Source organism: Geotrypetes seraphini, chromosome 3 (genome assembly GCF_902459505.1).
Source record: "Geotrypetes seraphini chromosome 3, aGeoSer1.1, whole genome shotgun sequence".
Taxonomy (NCBI): domain Eukaryota; kingdom Metazoa; phylum Chordata; class Amphibia; order Gymnophiona; family Dermophiidae; genus Geotrypetes; species Geotrypetes seraphini.
In genome coordinates, this window is record NC_047086.1 from 276418055 (window position 1) to 276437187 (window position 19133).

Below are 19133 nucleotides of genomic sequence, written 5' to 3' on the forward strand. Positions count from 1 at the left end.
GAGGAGGAGGTGAGTATCTATAATGAATATTCATGAGATTTGCTTCCATGCATTTTTTTCAGCAACCAATTTTGAATGTATTTAAAATTGGTCTATATCTGACCACACTCGAGTTAGACATACTTGTGTTTGCATGGTATGCTTCTGTATAGTAAAACAAATTACAGAAATAAGATGATTGGCAAAAATATTCCTTGTCTCTGAGGCCATAAAATTTAAGCAATATCCCTTATCGCAGTGGTCCCCAACCCTGTCCTGGTGGACCATTAGGCCAAAATGGTTTTCAGGCTAACCCTAATAAATATGTATGAGAGAGATTTGCGTATAATGGAAGTGACAGTCATGCAGATCTGCTCCATGCATATTCATTAGGGCTATACTGAAAACCCGATTGGCCTGGTGGTCCTCCAGGACATTGTTGGAGACCACTGCCTTATCAGACAGTTGTATGCAGTCTGTATAATTGCTATTCTAGAATCTCAATTTTGATCATCTCCAGCATACTACTATAATGGTATTCAAGAAGAAAAGGCCATTGTGCTAGATTTGGAAGTAAAAGAAGAGAATTTCCCTAGCATCCTGAGTGGGAGTACTCATAGGCATAGAGATTCTGCAATTAGAAGGGGGATGATATAATTTCATGCATATTGTACATGTAGAAAGGAAGTAAAATAAGTGTTCAGCATCACATCTGGCTAGTCTTGTCCAGAAAACTTCAGTTCCAGAGTATTTGCTGACACATTAAACAAAAGTGAAGTGGTGGTACATATAAAAGTTATATAACACTTAATATATTAATGTTAAGTGTCCTTGCCTTTGCTAGGTTTGAAGTCTCAATCAAAGAGAGCAGTCTCATCTGCACCCTCTCGTCCACCGTCCAGACGAGGGAGAGTCATGGCAGATAAAGTGGGTAGCTCTTCAGGATCTGAATCGTCTAGCAAGACAATTAGTGTCCCGGTTTTTCACCTTTACCATACACTACTACCAGGTAAACAACTATAACTGAATTATTTTTTCTCTCCCGTGGTATGTATGTGTCTGAAGTTTCTTGTGGGTTTTATTTTCTGTTTTGCTGACCTGCATTCTCCATTTGGGTGCAGCTAGGTCTCCCAGAATCAATGACTTCGGTACCACCTCCACAAAATATGATTTAAAATTTATCAGGAGAAGCTAAAAATAAAGTAACAACCTTTTATTTTTTTAATTGTGTTACCCATGTTTACAAAATACATATCTGGATAAAGCATATACGTAAGTTCAAGTTTCCTTTCCAATTTGCCATTTTTCATTCAATCCTTCTACCACCTTTTTGTCCCAGGTCTGGTAATAAAGTTTTTGGGGCCAAAGGTAACAATTTTAAATGGGGGCACCAAAGCCCACCAACAAGCTGTATTTATTTAAAACTTAGGCAGGCTTGGGGCCCCCTATAATCTGAAAGTCCAGGGAAACTGCCCTGTTGGCTCCCCTCCCTGACACAAGCCTTGGAACTCTTGCTGGCCCAGAAGGGTAGCAGGGTCTCTGCCTCATGATCATTCTTGTTTACCTCTCTTTGATTATTAGAGGCAATCATTGTATCAGCAAACAACTCTTCTCTGTATGCTTGAATATATTATATCTTCAGTGCATCTAACCCATTTAGCCTATTAATTAATTTATTTTAATTTAATATGAAATTTGCATTCTACCTTTTCAATTGAAAACTAGTTAAAAGTGGATTACAGATAAAATAAGTTTTAAAGTGCATACTTAATGAGACACAGTGGTATGTCTGTCTGGAAATCTCAGTAGGAAAAGACTTAGGGCTAGATGCACTAAAGTCTCTGATCATCTTAACGATTGTTGCTAAACAGGCTTGATAGGTTTAGCAACCAATCGAATTTGCCGACCCAGTGCACAAAACGGCTTGCCGTGTGTTTTTTTTTGTGCGGTTTTACATTCTCTGGCTCTGACATGCGAATGAGGTCATTAATATGAAAACCAACCATCCAATCGATGGTCTAACATTGCATGCCAGAATAGGATCGGTACTACTGACCCGAAAAAAATGACCCCCCCCCCCCTTGCACCAGCCAAACTTGACAGGAGGGATGCTCACTCCCTCTTGCTAATATATTTTTTTTAGGAAGGGGAGTTGGGAAGCGGAGTGGAGGGGTCAGTTCGTGGAGGATTCTGGCTGGGGGGTCAGTTCAGGGGGTTTCACAGTGACAGGAAGGGAGTTGGCATCCCTCCTGCCAATTTTTTTATTGATGTGCAGGGGGGCGGTTTAGCTGGTGGGGGATTTTGCAGTGGTAGGGAGGGAGTGGGCATCCCTACTGCCTCTTAATTTGAGTCATCTGGGGGGAGGGGAAGGGGTCATCGGGGAAGGGGGCGACGGTGGTTCCATTTATTTATTTTTTTAATGGGGCACATATGCGTGTGTAACACATGCACAACATCTATGGCATGGAAAAAAAGAAAAAAGGCCCAGTAGCTGAGTGGCAGGAGGTTGCTTTGGGGGTTCCCCTGCTCCTCAGTTGTTTGGGCTTCCCCAAATCCATGCTTTGTATATGTGCTCTGTAATTTTGTTCTCTATAATAGCCTGTACCATTTTGGTCTCTTGAGTCAAATATTTGTTATAGTATAGCTCCAGATCAGCTACCTATTGGTTACAGTAGAAATAAGAACATAGCAATCCAAGCTTATAGATATTGTAATATCATATCAAATATTTAAGACTCCTGTTCATTTCCGTACATAACAAACATTGTAAAGCAGTCCCACCCCTGAAGGTCTGCACTTCAGATATCTATCTTTTTTTCATGGTGCATATCTAGTTAAGAGCATAAGAATAGCCTTACTTGGTCAGACCAATGGTCCATCGATCCCAGCATCCCGTCTTCGCGTAGTCAAATCCAAGTCACAAGTACCTGTCAAAAACCTAAATAGCATTTTGTTACATCTCTTCCGGATTCCATACGCTAGCTGTTCAATCCCAACCTGCAGTCTGGGTGTTGCAGAAGTCTTTTGCTGGTGCTCTGCTTCTGTTTCTTATTTTTTCACTTAATGTTTGCTTAAAGTTCATTTTTTGGTGGCTTCAGTGCCTTGAGACCCCTCTTCGATGGTCTCCTGCCAGAGAAAAAGACTGGACTGCAGCTTCACAAAGAAACTCTGGTGGCTCTGTGGAGCAGCCAGCTGTGTGCCACCTTTTTGAAGTAACCCGGGATACCTTCCTGTTGTTAACAGAGCATTGGGAGACTCCAGAAGGTCTCTTGTGGGTTGCCAGGTCTGACAAAGTTATATTGTGCTGACACCTGTTTTCCAAGAGCTGTTTGTCCCACCTAAAGTGGATTCACTGGTAGTGCAGGTTACCAAACATACTCCTCTTCCTAGTGAAGGTGGAGTAATTTTAAAGGTTGAGCAGGACCGGAGAATAAATTTAGTCTTCAAAAACAAATTGAAGCCGTGGCTCTGGGGCTGAAGATGGCAGCGGTAGCGGCTTTTATTATTTATATACCACTTATAACCTAAGTGGTGTATATTCAGGTACTGAAGCATTTTTCCCTATCTGTCCTGGCAGGCTAACACTCTATCTAATGTACCTGGGGCAATGGGGGGATTATCTGGAGCTCCTTTCAAGATTTAGAGTGGAACAATTACAACAGACTATATAACAAATACTCTAAATCCTATTGCGTTCTGGACTCATGCCCCCCAGAAATCATGAAAGCGGCACCTTTAGTATTTAAACTATCATTGATGCAATATTTGGCTCATGACCTAAAAACTGGGAAGTTCCTCTCTAATAATGGTCACATAATAATAACCCCAATTCTAAAAAATCGAAAAGAATCTTCAGCTATAATATCCAACTACAGACCAGTAGCATCCATTCCATTTATTGTAAAAATTATGGAGGGATTGGTACACACCCAACTGATGGATTATCTGGATCAGTTCTCTCTCCTACATGAAACTCAATCCGGTTTTAGACCGTTATTCAGTACTGAGACAGTAATTGCGGCTATTTTAGACAATCTGCGCCTACTGTTTAGTAAGGGCCTTAATGCCCTGGTTATGCAATTCGATATGAGTTCTGCCTTTGATCTAGTAGACCACGGGAAACTGCTGCAATGCCTAGACACCATTGATATCGGGGACGAGGTGCTGAATTGGTTCTGTGGCTTCCTTATGTCCCGCACTTATCAAGTATGTTTTAATTATGAACTTTCAGATACCTGGAGCAATCCATCCGGTGTGCCACAAGGGTCTCCGCTATCTCCATTGCTCTTCAACGTCTACATGTCCTCACTAGGCACGCAGCTAACCCAGTTAGGGATAAAACTATTTAGTTAAGAACATAAGAAGTTGCCTCCGCTGAGGCAGACCAGAGGTCCATCTCGCCCAGCGGTCCGCTCCCGCGGTGGCCCATCAGGCCCATTGCCTGACCAATGGTCCCAGACTATCCCTATAACCTACCGCTACTCCTATCTGTACCCCTCAATTCCTTTATCCTCTAGGAACCTATCCAAACCTTCTTTGAAGCCTTGTAACATGCTCCGGCCTATCACAGCCTCCGGAAACGCGTTCCATGTATCCACCACCCTCTGGGTGAAAAAGAACTTTCTGGCATTTGTTCTAAGCCTGTCCCTTTTAATTTCTCCAAGTGCCCCCTTGTACTTGTGGTTCCCCATAATCTGAAAAATCTGTCCCTGTCTACCTTTTCTATACCTTTCAGGATCTTGAAGGTTTCTATCATGTCTCCTCTAAGTCTCCGCTTTTCCAGGGAGAACAGCCCCAGCTTTTTCAGTCTGTCAGTATATAAGAGGTTTTCCATACCTCTTATCAGTTTAGTTGCTCTTCACTGGACTCCCTCAAGTACCGCCAGGTCCTTCTTGAGGTACGGCGACCAGTACTGGACACAGTACTCCAGATGCGGTCGCACCATTGCACGATACAGTGGCAGGATGACCTCCTTTGTCCTGGTCGTGATACCCTTCTTAATGATACCCAACATTTTGCTTGCTTTTCTTTAGGCTGTGGCGCACTGTGCCGACGCCTTCAAAGATGTGTCTACCATCACTCCAAGGTCTCTTTCAAGGTTACTTACCCCTAGCAGTGATCCCCCCATTTTGTAGCTGAACATCGGGTTCTTTTTCCCTACATGCATGACCTTGCATTTCCCTACGTTAAAGTTCATTTGCCATTTCTTGGCCCATTCTTCTAGCATCGTTAGGTCCCTTTGCAGATCTTCGCAGTCTTCCATGGTTTCAACCCTGCGGTAGAGTTTGGTGTCAACCGCAAATTTAATAACTTCGCAATTTGTTCCCGCCTCCAGGTCATTAATAAATATATTGAACAGGAGTCCCAGCACCGACCCCTGTGGAACTCCGCTCGTGACCCAATGCCAGTCTGAGTAATGGCCCTTTACTCCAACCCTCTGTTTCCTGTCTGCCAGCCAGTTTTTGATTCATCGGTGGACTCCCCTTGCACCCCGTGTTTCCACAGCTTTTTAAGCAGTCTTTCGTGCGGTACCTTGTCGAAGGCTTTTTGAAAATCAAGGTAAATGATGTCAATGGATTTCCCTTTATCCACCTGGCTGTTTACCCCCTCAAAGAAGTACAATAAGTTTGTGAGGCATGACCTACCCTTGCAGAAGCCGTGCTGGCTCGACTTTAGCTGTCCATTGTTTTCTATGTGTTCACAGATACTATCCTTAATCAGTGCTTCCATCATCTTTCCCGGGACTGAGGTCAAGCTCACCGGCCTGTAGTTTCCCGGGTCCCCCCTTGAACCCTTCTTGAAGTTGGGCGTGACATTTGCAATTTTCCAATCCTTCAGGATCTCTCCAGTTTTTAAGGATAGGTTACATATTTGGCGAAGTGGCTCTGCTATTTCGTTCCTTAGTTTCTTGAGTACCCTTGGGTGAATGCCGTCCGGACCTGGCGATTTGTCGCTCTTTAGTCTGTCTATCTGCCTGAGGACATCCTCTTGGCTTACCTCTAGTTGGACCAGCTTTTCATCCCGATCCCCATTTACGATGTCCTCTGGTTCCGGAATATTGGATGTGTCCTCCCTCGTGAAGACTGACGTGAAGAACTTATTTAACCTGTCAGCTATCTTTTTTTCCTCCTTTACCACTCCTTCTTTGTCTCCATCATCCAATGGCCCCACTTCTTCCCTTGCCGGTTGCTTCCCCTTCACATATCTGAAGAACGATTTGAAGTTTGTTGTTTCCCCCGCCAGTCTCTCCTCATATTCTATTTTAGCTTTCCTAACCACACGGTGACACTCCCTTTGGTGTTCTTTGTGCTCCTTTTGGTTGTCCTTTGTTTGGTCCTTTTTCCATTTTTTGAACGATGCTTTCTTGTCACTTATCGCCTTTTTCACTGCAGTTGTTATCCACGCTGGTTTTTTGATGATCCAATTTCCAGCTGCAGTTATGCAGTTAATTCTATCTCTGAAACTATTCCTAAAGCTTCAGAAGCCATAAACGTGATGGAGCATTGGATGACAACCTTTAGGCTCAAACTTAATTCAGAAAAGACAACTTTCTTCGTTGCTTCGCCACATCCGCTTGACACCAAATCACCACTATGTATCAATAATTTTAATTACCCTAGCAGGAGAAAAGCAGTTTTAAAAGCAGAAACGAGCAGAGGAGGGAGACAGAGAAGAGCAGGAGGCTAGGGGCAGGGCGAGAGTTAGCTCCGCCCACCCCCACCGCGTCGGAGAGTCAGCAGCCGAACTCTCCCATAAAAGGGGGCGGAGCCAACGGTGCGCAGCCGTTAGGCGCGCGGCGAAGGCGCTCGCCTTAGCGAGAGCGCCTTTGCGAAGGGCCAAGTCATTACACCCAAGAGCACAGGGAAGGACTGAAAGGTAAAGAAGCGGCAAGCACAGAAGCACAGAAGGTAAGAATAAGCAGGCGCAGAAAGGATGAACACATTCAAGCAACATTAAGGTAAGGAAGAGAAAAGACAGCACACACAAGAAGGCATCAAGGCAAGAAGCAGATATAGAAGGAACAACCACACACAAACAAAAGTTAGGCAAGGTTGTGCAAAGGCAGCAGGCACAGAAGGAACAAACACACAAGCAAAAGTAAGGAAAGGTAGAGCGTAGGCAGCCCACACAAAAGAAGAAGGCAGCAAGGCAAGAAGCAGGTGCAGAAGGAAGCAGGCACAGAAGGAGCACGTAAACTTAACTGTTTCTTAAAGTAGTAACCCCGATGGAAGCAGAAGGTAACCAGAAGATGAGCTTTCCAGTGTTCTGCACGAACTGTCATATGTATGACTACCTCCCCTCGGGGAGACAGTCATACGTATGCAGTCGGTGTCAGGAGCTGAAAAGCTTGAGGAAAGAAGTCAAGTGACTTGAGGACAAGATACAGGAGCTAGAAGGACTTTACACCACAGAGGACCCTACCAGGGCATTTGAAGACTTCAAGAGTGAGAGACACATCGAGAAGGAAGTCAGGGAACTCGAGGAATTCATTGAGGAAGCATACAGGAGGAGGGTGGAAGAGAACGAACTCCAGAGGAGAGATGAAGTTACACCAACACCAACTTGGAAGGGGGAGCAAGAAGCAGGTGACCTCATAGAAGACACCCACAGAAGAATACCGCACGAGGGGGAAGAATTGGCTAGTCGATGCCCAGAAGAAGAGAGAGCGAAGCACGCTGAGGACATTGACCTGAGACCAAAACGAAAATTGAAGAAGGGAAAGTCAACGATCCTGGTGGGAGACTCGATACTGAGGCCTGTGGACAGCCACATAGCAGGAGGGAGAGAGGATCGACTGGTGACCTGCCTCCCAGGAGCGAGAACCAAGGACATCGTGGACAAAATTGGGATGATCCTGGATGGAGCGGAGACGGAAGAGACTGCAGTAATGATCCACATCGGGACGAATGATGTCAGCAGGAGAGACTACAGAAGAGGCACGCTGATAGAACAGTTCAAAATTCTGGGAAGGAAGCTGAAGATGAGAACCCAGAAGATAGTATTCTCAGAGATCCTACCGGTACAGAGGGCAGATGTGAAAAGGCAGGAAGAACTACAATCAATAAATGCGTGGATGAGGAGATGGTGTGAGGAAGAAGTATTCCTCTTCGTGAGAAACTGGACAACGTTCTGGGGCAAGAGCAAGCTCTACAGGAGAGATGGACTGCACCTGAGCACGGCGGGAACAAGAGACGAATAGAACAGGCTTTAAACTAAGAGAAAGGGGAAAGCCGACAGTCGACCTAGCGTCGATGATTCAGAAAAAGGTATCCCGTGAAGATTCTGAGGGGAAAAAAGGCTGGGAAGAAACAAGAGACAAATTACAGGAGTCAACTAACCCAGAAGAGGAGGTTAGAAATAGTGTAGCAAAAGAGAAGACACCAAAGACCAAAGCACAGGGGAAAGAAATGAAGACGACAAAATGCCAGGATCTAAACTACATATATACTAATGCAAGGAGTCTAAGAAACAAAATGGGGGAACTAGAAGCAATGGCCAATGCAGAGGACATAGACATCATTGGAATCTCTGAAACGTGTTGTAATGAGGAAAACAAATGGGATACAGCACTGCCGGGGTAAAAGCTCTATCGCCAGGACAGGTCAGGACAGAAAGAAGGAGGAATAGCCCTATACGTAAAAGAAAGCATACAATCGACAAGAACGGACACAGCGGAGATGATCAACAAACTGGAATCGCTATGGGTTAAAATACCGGGTAGGAAAGGGCATGAAATAAAGATGGGCCTATACTATCGTCCACCTGGGCAAACCGGAGATAGCGATAAAGAAATGGATGCCGAAATGCAAAAGCGGTTACACAGTTGTTATGGGAGACTTCAACTACCCTGGGATAGACTGGAGTCTTGGAAGCTCAAGATGCGCTAGGGAGACAAAATTCCTGGAGGCTATACAAGATTGCTTCATGGAGCAGCTTGTTAGAGAACCGACGAGAGGAAATGCCACTCTGGATCTAATCCTAAATGGACTAAGGGGACCTGCAAAGGAAGTGGAAGTAGTGGGACCATTGGGAAACAGCGATCATAATATGATCAAGTTCAAGGTTGAAGTAGGAATACCGAAAGGAAAGAGAACCATAGCGACATCTTTCAACTTCAGGAAAGGAAACTATGAAGCAATGAGGGAAATGGTAAGGAAGAAACTTAGGAACACTTCCAAAAAATGGCAAACAGTAGAATAGCAAACAGTAGAACATTTTTTCAAAGACACGGTGAGCGAGGCACAAAAGCTGCACATCCCCAGATTCAGAAAGGGGTGCAAATAGGGTAAAACAAAAGACCTGGTATGGATGACTAAAATAGTGAAGGAAGCGATAGGCAATAAGAAAAATTCATTCAGGAAATGGAAAAAGGACAAAACTGAAGGGAACTAGAAGGAGCACAGGAAGTATCAAAAAGAATGTCACCTTGTGGTTCGAAAAGCCAAAAGAGAGTATGAAGAGAGGCTAGCCAGGGAGGCACGAAATTTCAAACCGTTCTTCAGATATGTTAAAGGGAACCAGCCAGCTAGGGAGGAGGTGGACGAAGGGAGCGGTGAAGGAGGAGAAAGAAGTCGCAGAAAGACTCAACATGTTCTTCTCGTCTGTATTTACAAACGAAGACACAACCAACATACCGAAACCTGAACAAATCTTCAATGGAAATCAAGCAGAAATATTAACATCCATGGAAGTGAGCCTTGATGATGTACACAGGCAGATAGAAAAACTTAAAACTGACAAATCCCCGGGTCTGGACGGAATCCATCCCAGGGTTCTGAAGGAATTAAAGGAGGAGATAGCGGAACTACTGCAGCAAATTTGCAACCTATCCTTGAAAACAGGCATGATCCCGGAGGATTGGAAGATAGCTAATGTCACGCCCATCTTTAAAAAGGGATCAAGTGGTGACCCGGGAAACTACAGACCAGTGAGTTTGACCTCGGTTCCGGGGAAAATGGCGGAAGCACTGATTAAAGAACACATCGATGAACATTTGGAAAGAAATTAACTTTTGATAACAAGCCAACATGGTTTCTGCAGGGGGGAGATCGTGCCTAACGAACTTATTGCACTTCTTCGAAGGAATTAACAAACAGATGGACAGAGGAGACCCCATAGACATCATATACCTTGATTTCCAAAAAGCCTTTGACAAGGTGCCTCACGAGCGTCTACTCCAGAAACTGAAGAACCATGGAGTGGACGGAGACGTACATAGATGGATCAGAAACTGGTTGGCGGGTAGGAAACAGAGGATAGGGGTGAAGGGCCACTACTCGGACTGCATGAGGGTCACGAGTGGTGTTCCGCAGGGCTCAGTGCTCGGGCCGCTGCTATTTAATATATTCATAAATGATCTAGAAACAGGCACGAAGTGTGAGATGATAAAATTTGCGGACGATACAAAACTATTTAGTGGAGCTGGGACTAAAGAGGAATGCGAAGAATTGCCAAGGGACTTGAACAGACTGGGGGAATGGGCGGCGAGATGGCAGATGAAGTTCAACGTTGAGAAATGTAAAGTATTGCATCTGGGAAACAGAAACCCGAGGAACAACTATACGATGGGAGGGATATTATTGAATGAGAGTAACCAAGAAAGGGACTTGGGGGTAATGGTGAACATGACAATGAAGCCGACGGCACAGTGCGCAGCAGCCGCTAAGAAAGCAAATAGAATGCTAGGCATAATCAAGAAGGGTATTACAACAAGGACGAAAGAAGTTATCCAGCCATTGTATCGGGCGATGGTGCTCCCGCATCTGGAATGCTGCGTCCAATATTGGTCTCCGTACCTTAGGAAGGATATGGCGTTACTCGAGAGGGTTCAGAGGAGAGCGACACGCTTGATAAAAGGGGTGGAAAACCTCTCATACGCTGAGAGATTGGAGAAACTGGGTCTCTTTTCCCTGGAGAAGAGGAGACTTAGAGGGGATATGATAGAGACTTATAAGATCATGAAGGGCATAGAGAGAGTAGAGAGGGACAGATTCTTCAAACTTTCGAAAAATAAAAGAACAAGAGGACACTTGGAAAAGTTGAAAGGGGACTGATTCAAAACGAATGCTAGGAAGTTCTTCTTTATCCAACGAGTGGTGGACACCTGGAATGCGCTTCCAGAGGGCGTAATAGGGCAGAGTACAGTACAGGGATTTAAGAAAGGATTGGACAATTTCCTGCTGGAAAAGGGGATAGAGGGGTATAAATAGAGGATTACTGCACAGGTCCTGGACATGATGGACCTCAGGTCTGACCCAGCGGAGGCATTGCTTATGTTCTTATGTTCTTATCCAACCTATCATAAAGATACTAGGTGTAACTTTGGATCAGTGCCTAACCATGAGAGACCAGGTGGACTCCTTGATCAGAAAGGGATTTTTCACTCTCTGGAAACTCAGATCCATTAAAGCTTATTTCAATACAGCGGCATTCAGAACCCTAGTCCAATCCCTTGTACTGAGTCTACTTGACTACTATAACATCGCCTATTTAGCAATTTCCCAAAAGAACATGCAGCGTTTACAATTGATGCAAAATGCAGCGGTCAAACTGATCTTTGGGCTGATCTTTGACCACGTGACACCCTACTACCGGCAACTGCATTGGCTGCCAATGGAGGTGCGCGTAAAGTTTAAATTTGCCTGCTTCTGCTTCAAAGCACTACACGGACTTCCCCTAAATATATAATTGATCTTTTCGTCTTCTCAGCCAACAGACACAAGAGAAGCTCACATTCCAACTTCGTTTCCCCCCCAGTGAGAGGTTGTAAACTGAAAAAACATCATGAACATCTCTCGCACCAAGCAGCATCATGGGGTAAAGACCTAGAACAATTGCTTTCGCCCACTACTTATGAGGAATTTAGGAAACGTCTGAAAATACACCTGTTCCTAAAGTATCTAGACAACTGATCCTCTCTTCTCTCTCCCCTCTATAGCGATTAACTTGTTCTATTGATCACTCTCTCCTCAAAAATGGATTTCCTGTCCTTTTAACCCTCTTTCTTCCTCCCCTCTTAAAGTCAATCAATTTGTACCTTTGCTTAATCTTTGTAAACTGCATAGAACTTCACGGTATTGCGGTATATAAGCTGTTATTATTATTATTATTAAGTGACTTGCCCAGGGTCACACATGACTGCCATACTATCTTGCATCAGGCTTTGACAGCAGAGGAGGACACGTACCTCCAGTTACCAATTGTGAGAATGGATGCTATCTATGATGTGTTCAACGTCTTAAGCTAAGTCTCTGCTTATAGGATACTCTGGATCAGACAATGGGCAGGAGATTCTGCTTTCAAGGCTACCCTAAGTAGGCTATCTTTCAAGGGTCACATGCTCTTTGGCAAGTGGCTGGATTATCTTATGGCTAGTGTAAATGGTCCATCAACAGATTGGAACTGCAAGCCATTCATTTAGCACTACAGACACTAGATATCATCCTAGAAGGCATAATAGTCAGAGTCTTCTCTGACAATGCCACAGCTGTGGAATATAAGAACATAAGAATTGCCACTGCTGAGTCAGACCAGTGGTCCATCATGCCCAGCAGTCCATTTACGCGGTGGCCCTCTGGTCTAAGACGAGCACCCTAACTGAGACTAGCCCTACCAGCGCACATTCTTGTTCAACAGAAACTTGTTTAACTTTGTCTTGAATCCTTGGAGGGTGTTTTCCCCTATAACAGCCTCTGAAAGGGCATTCCAGCTTTCTACCACTCTCTGGGTGAAGAAGAACTTCCTTACGTTTGTACGGAATCTCTCCCCTTTCAACTTTAGAGAGTGCCCTCTGGTTCTCCCTACCTTGGAGAGGGTGAACAACCTGTCCTTATCTACTAAGTCTATCCCCTTCAGTACCTTGAATGTTTCGATCATGTCCCCTCTCAATCTCCTCTGTTCGAGAGAGAAGAGGCAAGATAGTGAAAGATGTATACCAACGATTAAATCATACAAGGTACAGCAATAGGTTGGTACTATATAGCCTCAAATGGAGGAAAAGATCTCAGATAAACCACTAAGGGAACACAAGTATTCTCCGTTTAAATTCGTAGCTATAGGTTTCTTTCATCGATCTAAAAACCTCCAATGTATTTTTTTAAATTTTTTTATTATGGATTATTTATTAAACTATCTCACAAAATACTAAAAAAGTGTACTACTTATCTTTGGCTGAGAACAGGTAAAATGCTTGAGTGCTCCAGTCAAAAAGTGCAGATAGCTAGAAAAAACAGCACATAAATAGTTATTAAAGTGCTCAGTGTATATCTAAATAGCACCATATGATTAAAGTGCAAAAAATACTTATCTGCAATATTGAAGCAATAAAGTGCTGTAGTTAAACTGCTGTGTAATAGAACAGAAATATTGCACTTGAATTATATTGCACTACCCCGTCTCAGATTCTTAAAATCTATAAGCTTTAGCTCTCTTAGCTCTCATTAGCATTTAGCTCTCTTGCTTTCAACGGGTCCCGTTTCACCCTGTCGAGGGGCTTCATCAGATAACGAGCTAAAATTAATATAAATATAAGATATATAGATTAGAAAGTAATTCAAATTATGTTAAAATACATACAAGAGAATCCCAGCATTGAAAAATTACTCACTGCTTTAGCGCGATAGACCCATGGTATTCACAATGAACTAAAGTCAAAATGGCGCTTATAAGTCTTAAGAACGCCAGCGCATGCGAACTGTTTTCACTCTATCAGCGCTTGCGTGTCAAATATAAGGACTCCTTTGCAATTTTAAATTGACATAGAAATGTTCAAAGAATTTATATATCTTTGAATTCTGTGAAAATAGTAAAAGATTGGACATATTTGCAAAAATTCTCTCAAGATGGATTTACAAATTAAACAGTATGCACCCTAAAGGACTCAATTCCAAAATTGAGTGGTCTATGTTTATATGAACTTTTTCATGAATTTCCTGGTTGTCAACGCTTCATATAAATTATTCCATAAAAAGAGATATCTTCTTTTACAACAATGTATTGAGAGAATTTTTGCAAATATGTCCAATCTTTTACTATTTTCACAGAATTCAAAGATATATAAATTCTTTGAACATTTCTATGTCAATTTAAAATTGCAAAGGAGTCCTTATATTTGACACGCAAGTGCTGATAGAGTGAAAACAGTTCGCATGCGCTGGCGTTCTTAAGACTTATAAGCGCCATTTTGACTTTAGTTCATTGTGAATACCATGGGTCTATCGCGCTAAAGCAGTGAGTAATTTTTCAATGCTGGGATTCTCTTGTATGTATTTTAACATAATTTGAATTACTTTCTAATCTATATATCTTATATTTATATTAATTTTAGCTCGTTTCCTGATGAAGCCCCTCGACAGGGTGAAACGGGACCCGTTGAAAGCAAGAGAGCTAAATGCTAATGAGAGCTAAGAGAGCTAAAGCTTATAGATTTTAAGAATCTGAGACGGGGTAGTGCAATATAATTCAAGTGCAATATTTCTGTTCTATTACACAGCAGTTTAATTACAGCACTTTATTGCTTCAATATTGCAGATAAGTATTTTTTGCACTTTAATCATATGGTGCTATTTAGATATACACTGAGCACTTTAATAACTATTTATGTGCCGTTTTTTCTAGCTATCTGCACTTTTTGACTGGAGTAACTCAAGCACTTTACCTGTTCTCAGCCAAAGATAAGTAGTACACTTTTTTAGTATTTTGTGAGATAGTTTAATAAATAATGCATAATAAAAAAATGTAAAAATACATTGGAGGTTTTTAGATCGGTGAAAGAAACCTATAGCCACGAATTTAAAGGGAGAATACTTATGTGTTCCCTTAGTGGTTTATCTGAGATCTTTTCCTCCATTTGAGGCTATATAGTACCAACCTATTGCTGTACCTTGCGAGAGAGAAGAGGCCCAGTTTCTCTAATCTTTCGCTGTACCGCAGCTCCTCCAGCCCCTTAACCATCTTAGTCGCTTTTCTCTGGACCCTTTCGAATAGTACCGTGTCCTTCTTCAGGTAAGGTGACCAGTGCTGGACGCAGTACTCGAGGTGAGGGTGTACCATGGCCCAGTACAGCGGCATGATAACCTTCTCTGATCTGTTCATGATCCCCTTCTTTATCATTCCTAGCATTCTGTTTGCCCTTTTTGCTGCCGCCCGCACATTGTGTGGACGGCTTCATCGACTTGTCAATCATAACTCCCAAGTCCCTTTCCTGGGAGGTCTCTCCAAGTACCGCCCCGGACATCCTGTATTCGTGCATGAGATTTTTGTTACCGACATGCATCACTTTACACTTATCCACGTTGAACCTCATCTGCCATGTCGATGCCCATTCCTCGAGCTTGATTATGTCACGTTGTCAACTAACAAGGAGGCACCAAGAGTACTCCATTGTGAATGGAGGTCCAGTTGTCGTTTCGCTGAGCAGAAGTCCACCTACAAGCACTATCAGCAGCACATGTAACGGGAGTGGACAATATGCAGGCTGACTTTCTCAGCCAGCAGACCCTGGATCCTGGGGAGTAGTCTCTTTCCTGGAAGGCCTTTGACAGCATTGCGCATCAATGGGAATGTCCAACATTTCATCTGATGGCATTGGCAGCCAACAAAAAAGTATCGCGCATCTTCAGCCAAAGATTTGAATCAGGAAGTGCTGGCATAAGAACATAAGAATTGCCATACTGGGACAGACCCGAAAGTCCATCAAATCCAGTATCCTGTTTCCAACAATGGTCAACCCAGTTCCCAAGTACCTAATAGTAAAACAGATTTTATGCTGTTCATCCTAGGAATAAGCAATGGATTTCCCCAAGCCATCTCAATAGTGGCCTATGGACGTCTCTTTTAGGAAATTATCTAAACCTTTTTTAAATGCTGCTAAGCTAACTGATTTCACCACATTATCCAGCAAAGAATTCCAGAGTTAATTTTACGTTGTGTGATGAAATATTTTCTCTGGTTTGTTTTAAATCTACTACTTAGTAGCTTTATCATATGCCCTCTAGTCTTAGTAATTTTAGAAAGAATATTAATAATTCACATCTACTCTTTCCACTCCACTAAGTATTTTATAGACTTCTATCATATCACCCCTGAGCCTTCTCTTTTCCAAGCTGAAGAGCCCTAGATGCTTTAGCCTTTCCTTATAGGGAATTCGTCCCATCCCTTTTATCATTTTTCTTGCCCTTCTCTATACCTTTTCTAATTCCACTTTATCTTTTTTTGAGATACGGTGAACAGAATTGCTCACACTGTTCGAGATCCGGTCATAACATAGAGCACTAAAAGGGCATTATAACATTTTCATCTTTTCCATTTCTTTCCTGATAATTCCTATCATTCTATTTGCTTTCTTAGCTGCCACCACACATTGAGATGAGGCATAAGACTTTTGAAGACTCGCCTTGTCAGATTAAGATTTAGCCTGCTTCCTATCTCAGACATGTATATATTTTGTGGATGCTTAAACTTCTGCTGTCAAACAGGTCTGAAGAGTGATGAATATCCGGAAAGTCTCCACAGTGTCTAGAGATATCCTCTTTGAAAGGGGAGGGTTGTTGATAGCTATCTTTTGAAAAAAAAGAAAAAAGTTATACCAAATGGCAATTTGCATAAGCTACATAATTGTTAGTGCCAGTTGCACTTAGGTAGGTGGTTTTTTATGGGTCCCACCCTGTTTTTTTTTTTTATGTTCCTATTGGCATTGTTTTTTTTTTAATTGTCATTGAATTAAAGCAGAACCAACTAGACGCTGTTGGGGAGCTCCCCGTGCCCCTCCTCTTTCTTTTCCTGTTGTTGTAGCTGTTAACTGCTTTGGTACGAACTGAGGAGCAGAACACAGTGCAGGAATAGGGGAGGCAGAGCTGAAAAACGAAGATAACACCTTCTATACAAACTCGCAAGTAGAGATGAAATACCCATTGGTTCAAGACTCATATGCCTTTTTACTAGAAAAAAGATTATCAAGGTAAGAACCTAATCTTCCCTTCTAAAAATATCACCAAGATGCTGAAGAGACATTGGGATATAATTGGGATATATTGTAAACCGTCCAGATACATGTGATGGTCGGTATATCAAGCCATAAATAAACTTGAACATCTGGATAAAATAGCATAACATAAAAATCCATTTCTAGACCACATTACCTTTAAGTTCTATGCGGTTTACACAAGATTAGCTAGGAATACACAATAGATGAGAGTTAGAAACTAAGGACCCAAGAACTTTGAGAACAAATAAGTCTTAAGTTGTCTCCTAAAGTGTTAATAAGATACAAACATTAGTAATAAAGATGAATGGAAAACAAATTACAAACTAAAGAATTTATAAACTCCGTAGTCTGGTACAAAATTTGAATTGAGACATTTTTCGAACCTTAAGATCATTGGAGGTGTATATGCGATCTATACATGGTATACATTGGTATGCTTTTCAAATTTTTTTCATTTCGTGTCAAATGAGTAAAAACACCTGTTTTTAACATGCCACTTAATTAGTCAATAAGGAATTCCTTGCTCATATACTGAAAATCTTTTTTTTTATTTTTATTTTATTGAAAAGTAAAGCAATTAAAAACATCTGAACTTGTACAATGCATACAAAAGCAAGAGGCTCTATTACTAGTGCGAAGAGAACGGGTGATAAAGCGCAACTTTGGCGAGTCCCTCTCCCCAAAGTAAAGCATTCAGTATATCCACCATTGATATTAATTGAAGCCAGGGAGGCCTTATATAACAATCGGAGCCAGTGTAAGAAAGTTCCAGATATTCCCAACTTTTCTAGCACTTGAAACAGATAAGGCCAATAAACCCTATCAAATGTCTTCTCGACATCAACACCCAAATAAGAGTCAAATCATTTCCACCACCACCTTGACAAAATATATGACAGACTCAGCGAATATTATCAAAGGTCTGGCGACTTTGTACAAATCCAGATTGATCATCGACCACTAGTTGTGGCATATATATTTGTAAACATTTAGCTAAAATCTTGGTAAACAATAAAATCCACATCTAGTAGCGAAATGGGTCTATAAGAGGAACAGGATATTGGATCTTTATCTGGTTTTAATATCAAGGTTATACCCGCTAAACGCCATGAATATGGCAGTTCTTGTCTATCTACCAAGGTATTAAAAAATTACAGCAATGGAGGAATCAGTCATTTGAAATGTCTTATAAAATTTAGCAGTAAAACCATCTAATCCTGGTGATTTTCTCACTAGTATATCATTAATAGCCCATGTTAGTTCTTCCACTGTAATAGGGAGGGAAAGTTCCTGAGTTTCCCCAGGAGTAAGACTACTAGGTAGCTGTATCGAATCCAGATAAGCACAAATGTCGGCTTCTTCCACTATATATTCAGGTTGATAGAAGTTAATAAAAGCTTGCTGAATCTAGCCTACGGTAATACAATCTCTAGTTGGGCCTTGTACACGAGTAATAACATTACGGAATTGTCTTTTTTTTCAGCTTATGGGACAATATTCTACCCGCTCTATTATTTGTTTCAAAATATTCCTGGCTAGCCATTGGCGTCTAACACTTATCTCCAAATCTAATGCCCGAAGTACTGACAGTCTTTCTAAACAATTTTGTTTTATGTTTGGAGAGGACTGTAAAGCCTTAGTATATTTTAATATATGGAACTAAAATTAATTTTCATTGATTTCATGCCTGACAGTAAGCTGATAATGTTTCTTTAGGCCAGCCATTGCCAGCTGAGATGACACTTGCCCAGCTTCTGACTCTGCTGTATGATCGCAAACTCCCCCAAGGTTACCGATCAATCGACCTAACAGTTAAGCTTGGATCAAAAGTTATCTCTGACCCTAGCCTGTCAAAAACTGATTCTTTTAAGCGTCTGCACACAGAGAAAGGTATGTGTTCTTTATTTGCTTTGCCAATGCATAATTGTATTTGTTATAAAGCACTAGTGATGATTGGCCAGGGAAACACTTAATTGGTTGACATAACCCTGCCTCTGATTTTAGTACAGATACAGTAGAATGGTGATGGACTATTCCATTGTAAATTGTAGGGGAGTCTTTACTCTGTCATTTTATTAAAGAAAATATGTATAAACAGTAGATATACAGGTAAATATATTTTTTGCATATAAAGCACCTACAACAATGATAGAGACCTTTGTAAACTAAT

At 42.0% G+C, this 19133-nt stretch overlaps 1 protein-coding gene across 4 annotated transcripts in view; it reads left to right on the top strand.

Annotated features, from left to right (window-relative positions):
• Positions 1 to 19133, top strand: part of BIRC6 (baculoviral IAP repeat containing 6) — a 1530571-nt gene that overhangs the window by 1149598 nt on the left and 361840 nt on the right. For all 4 annotated transcript variants that reach the window (XM_033935681.1, XM_033935678.1, XM_033935679.1 and 1 more), the window contains 2 exons: positions 824 to 988; positions 18680 to 18853. In XM_033935681.1, the coding sequence (XP_033791572.1) occupies positions 824 to 988; positions 18680 to 18853 (339 nt within the window). The remainder of the gene's footprint in view (positions 1 to 823; positions 989 to 18679; positions 18854 to 19133) is intronic.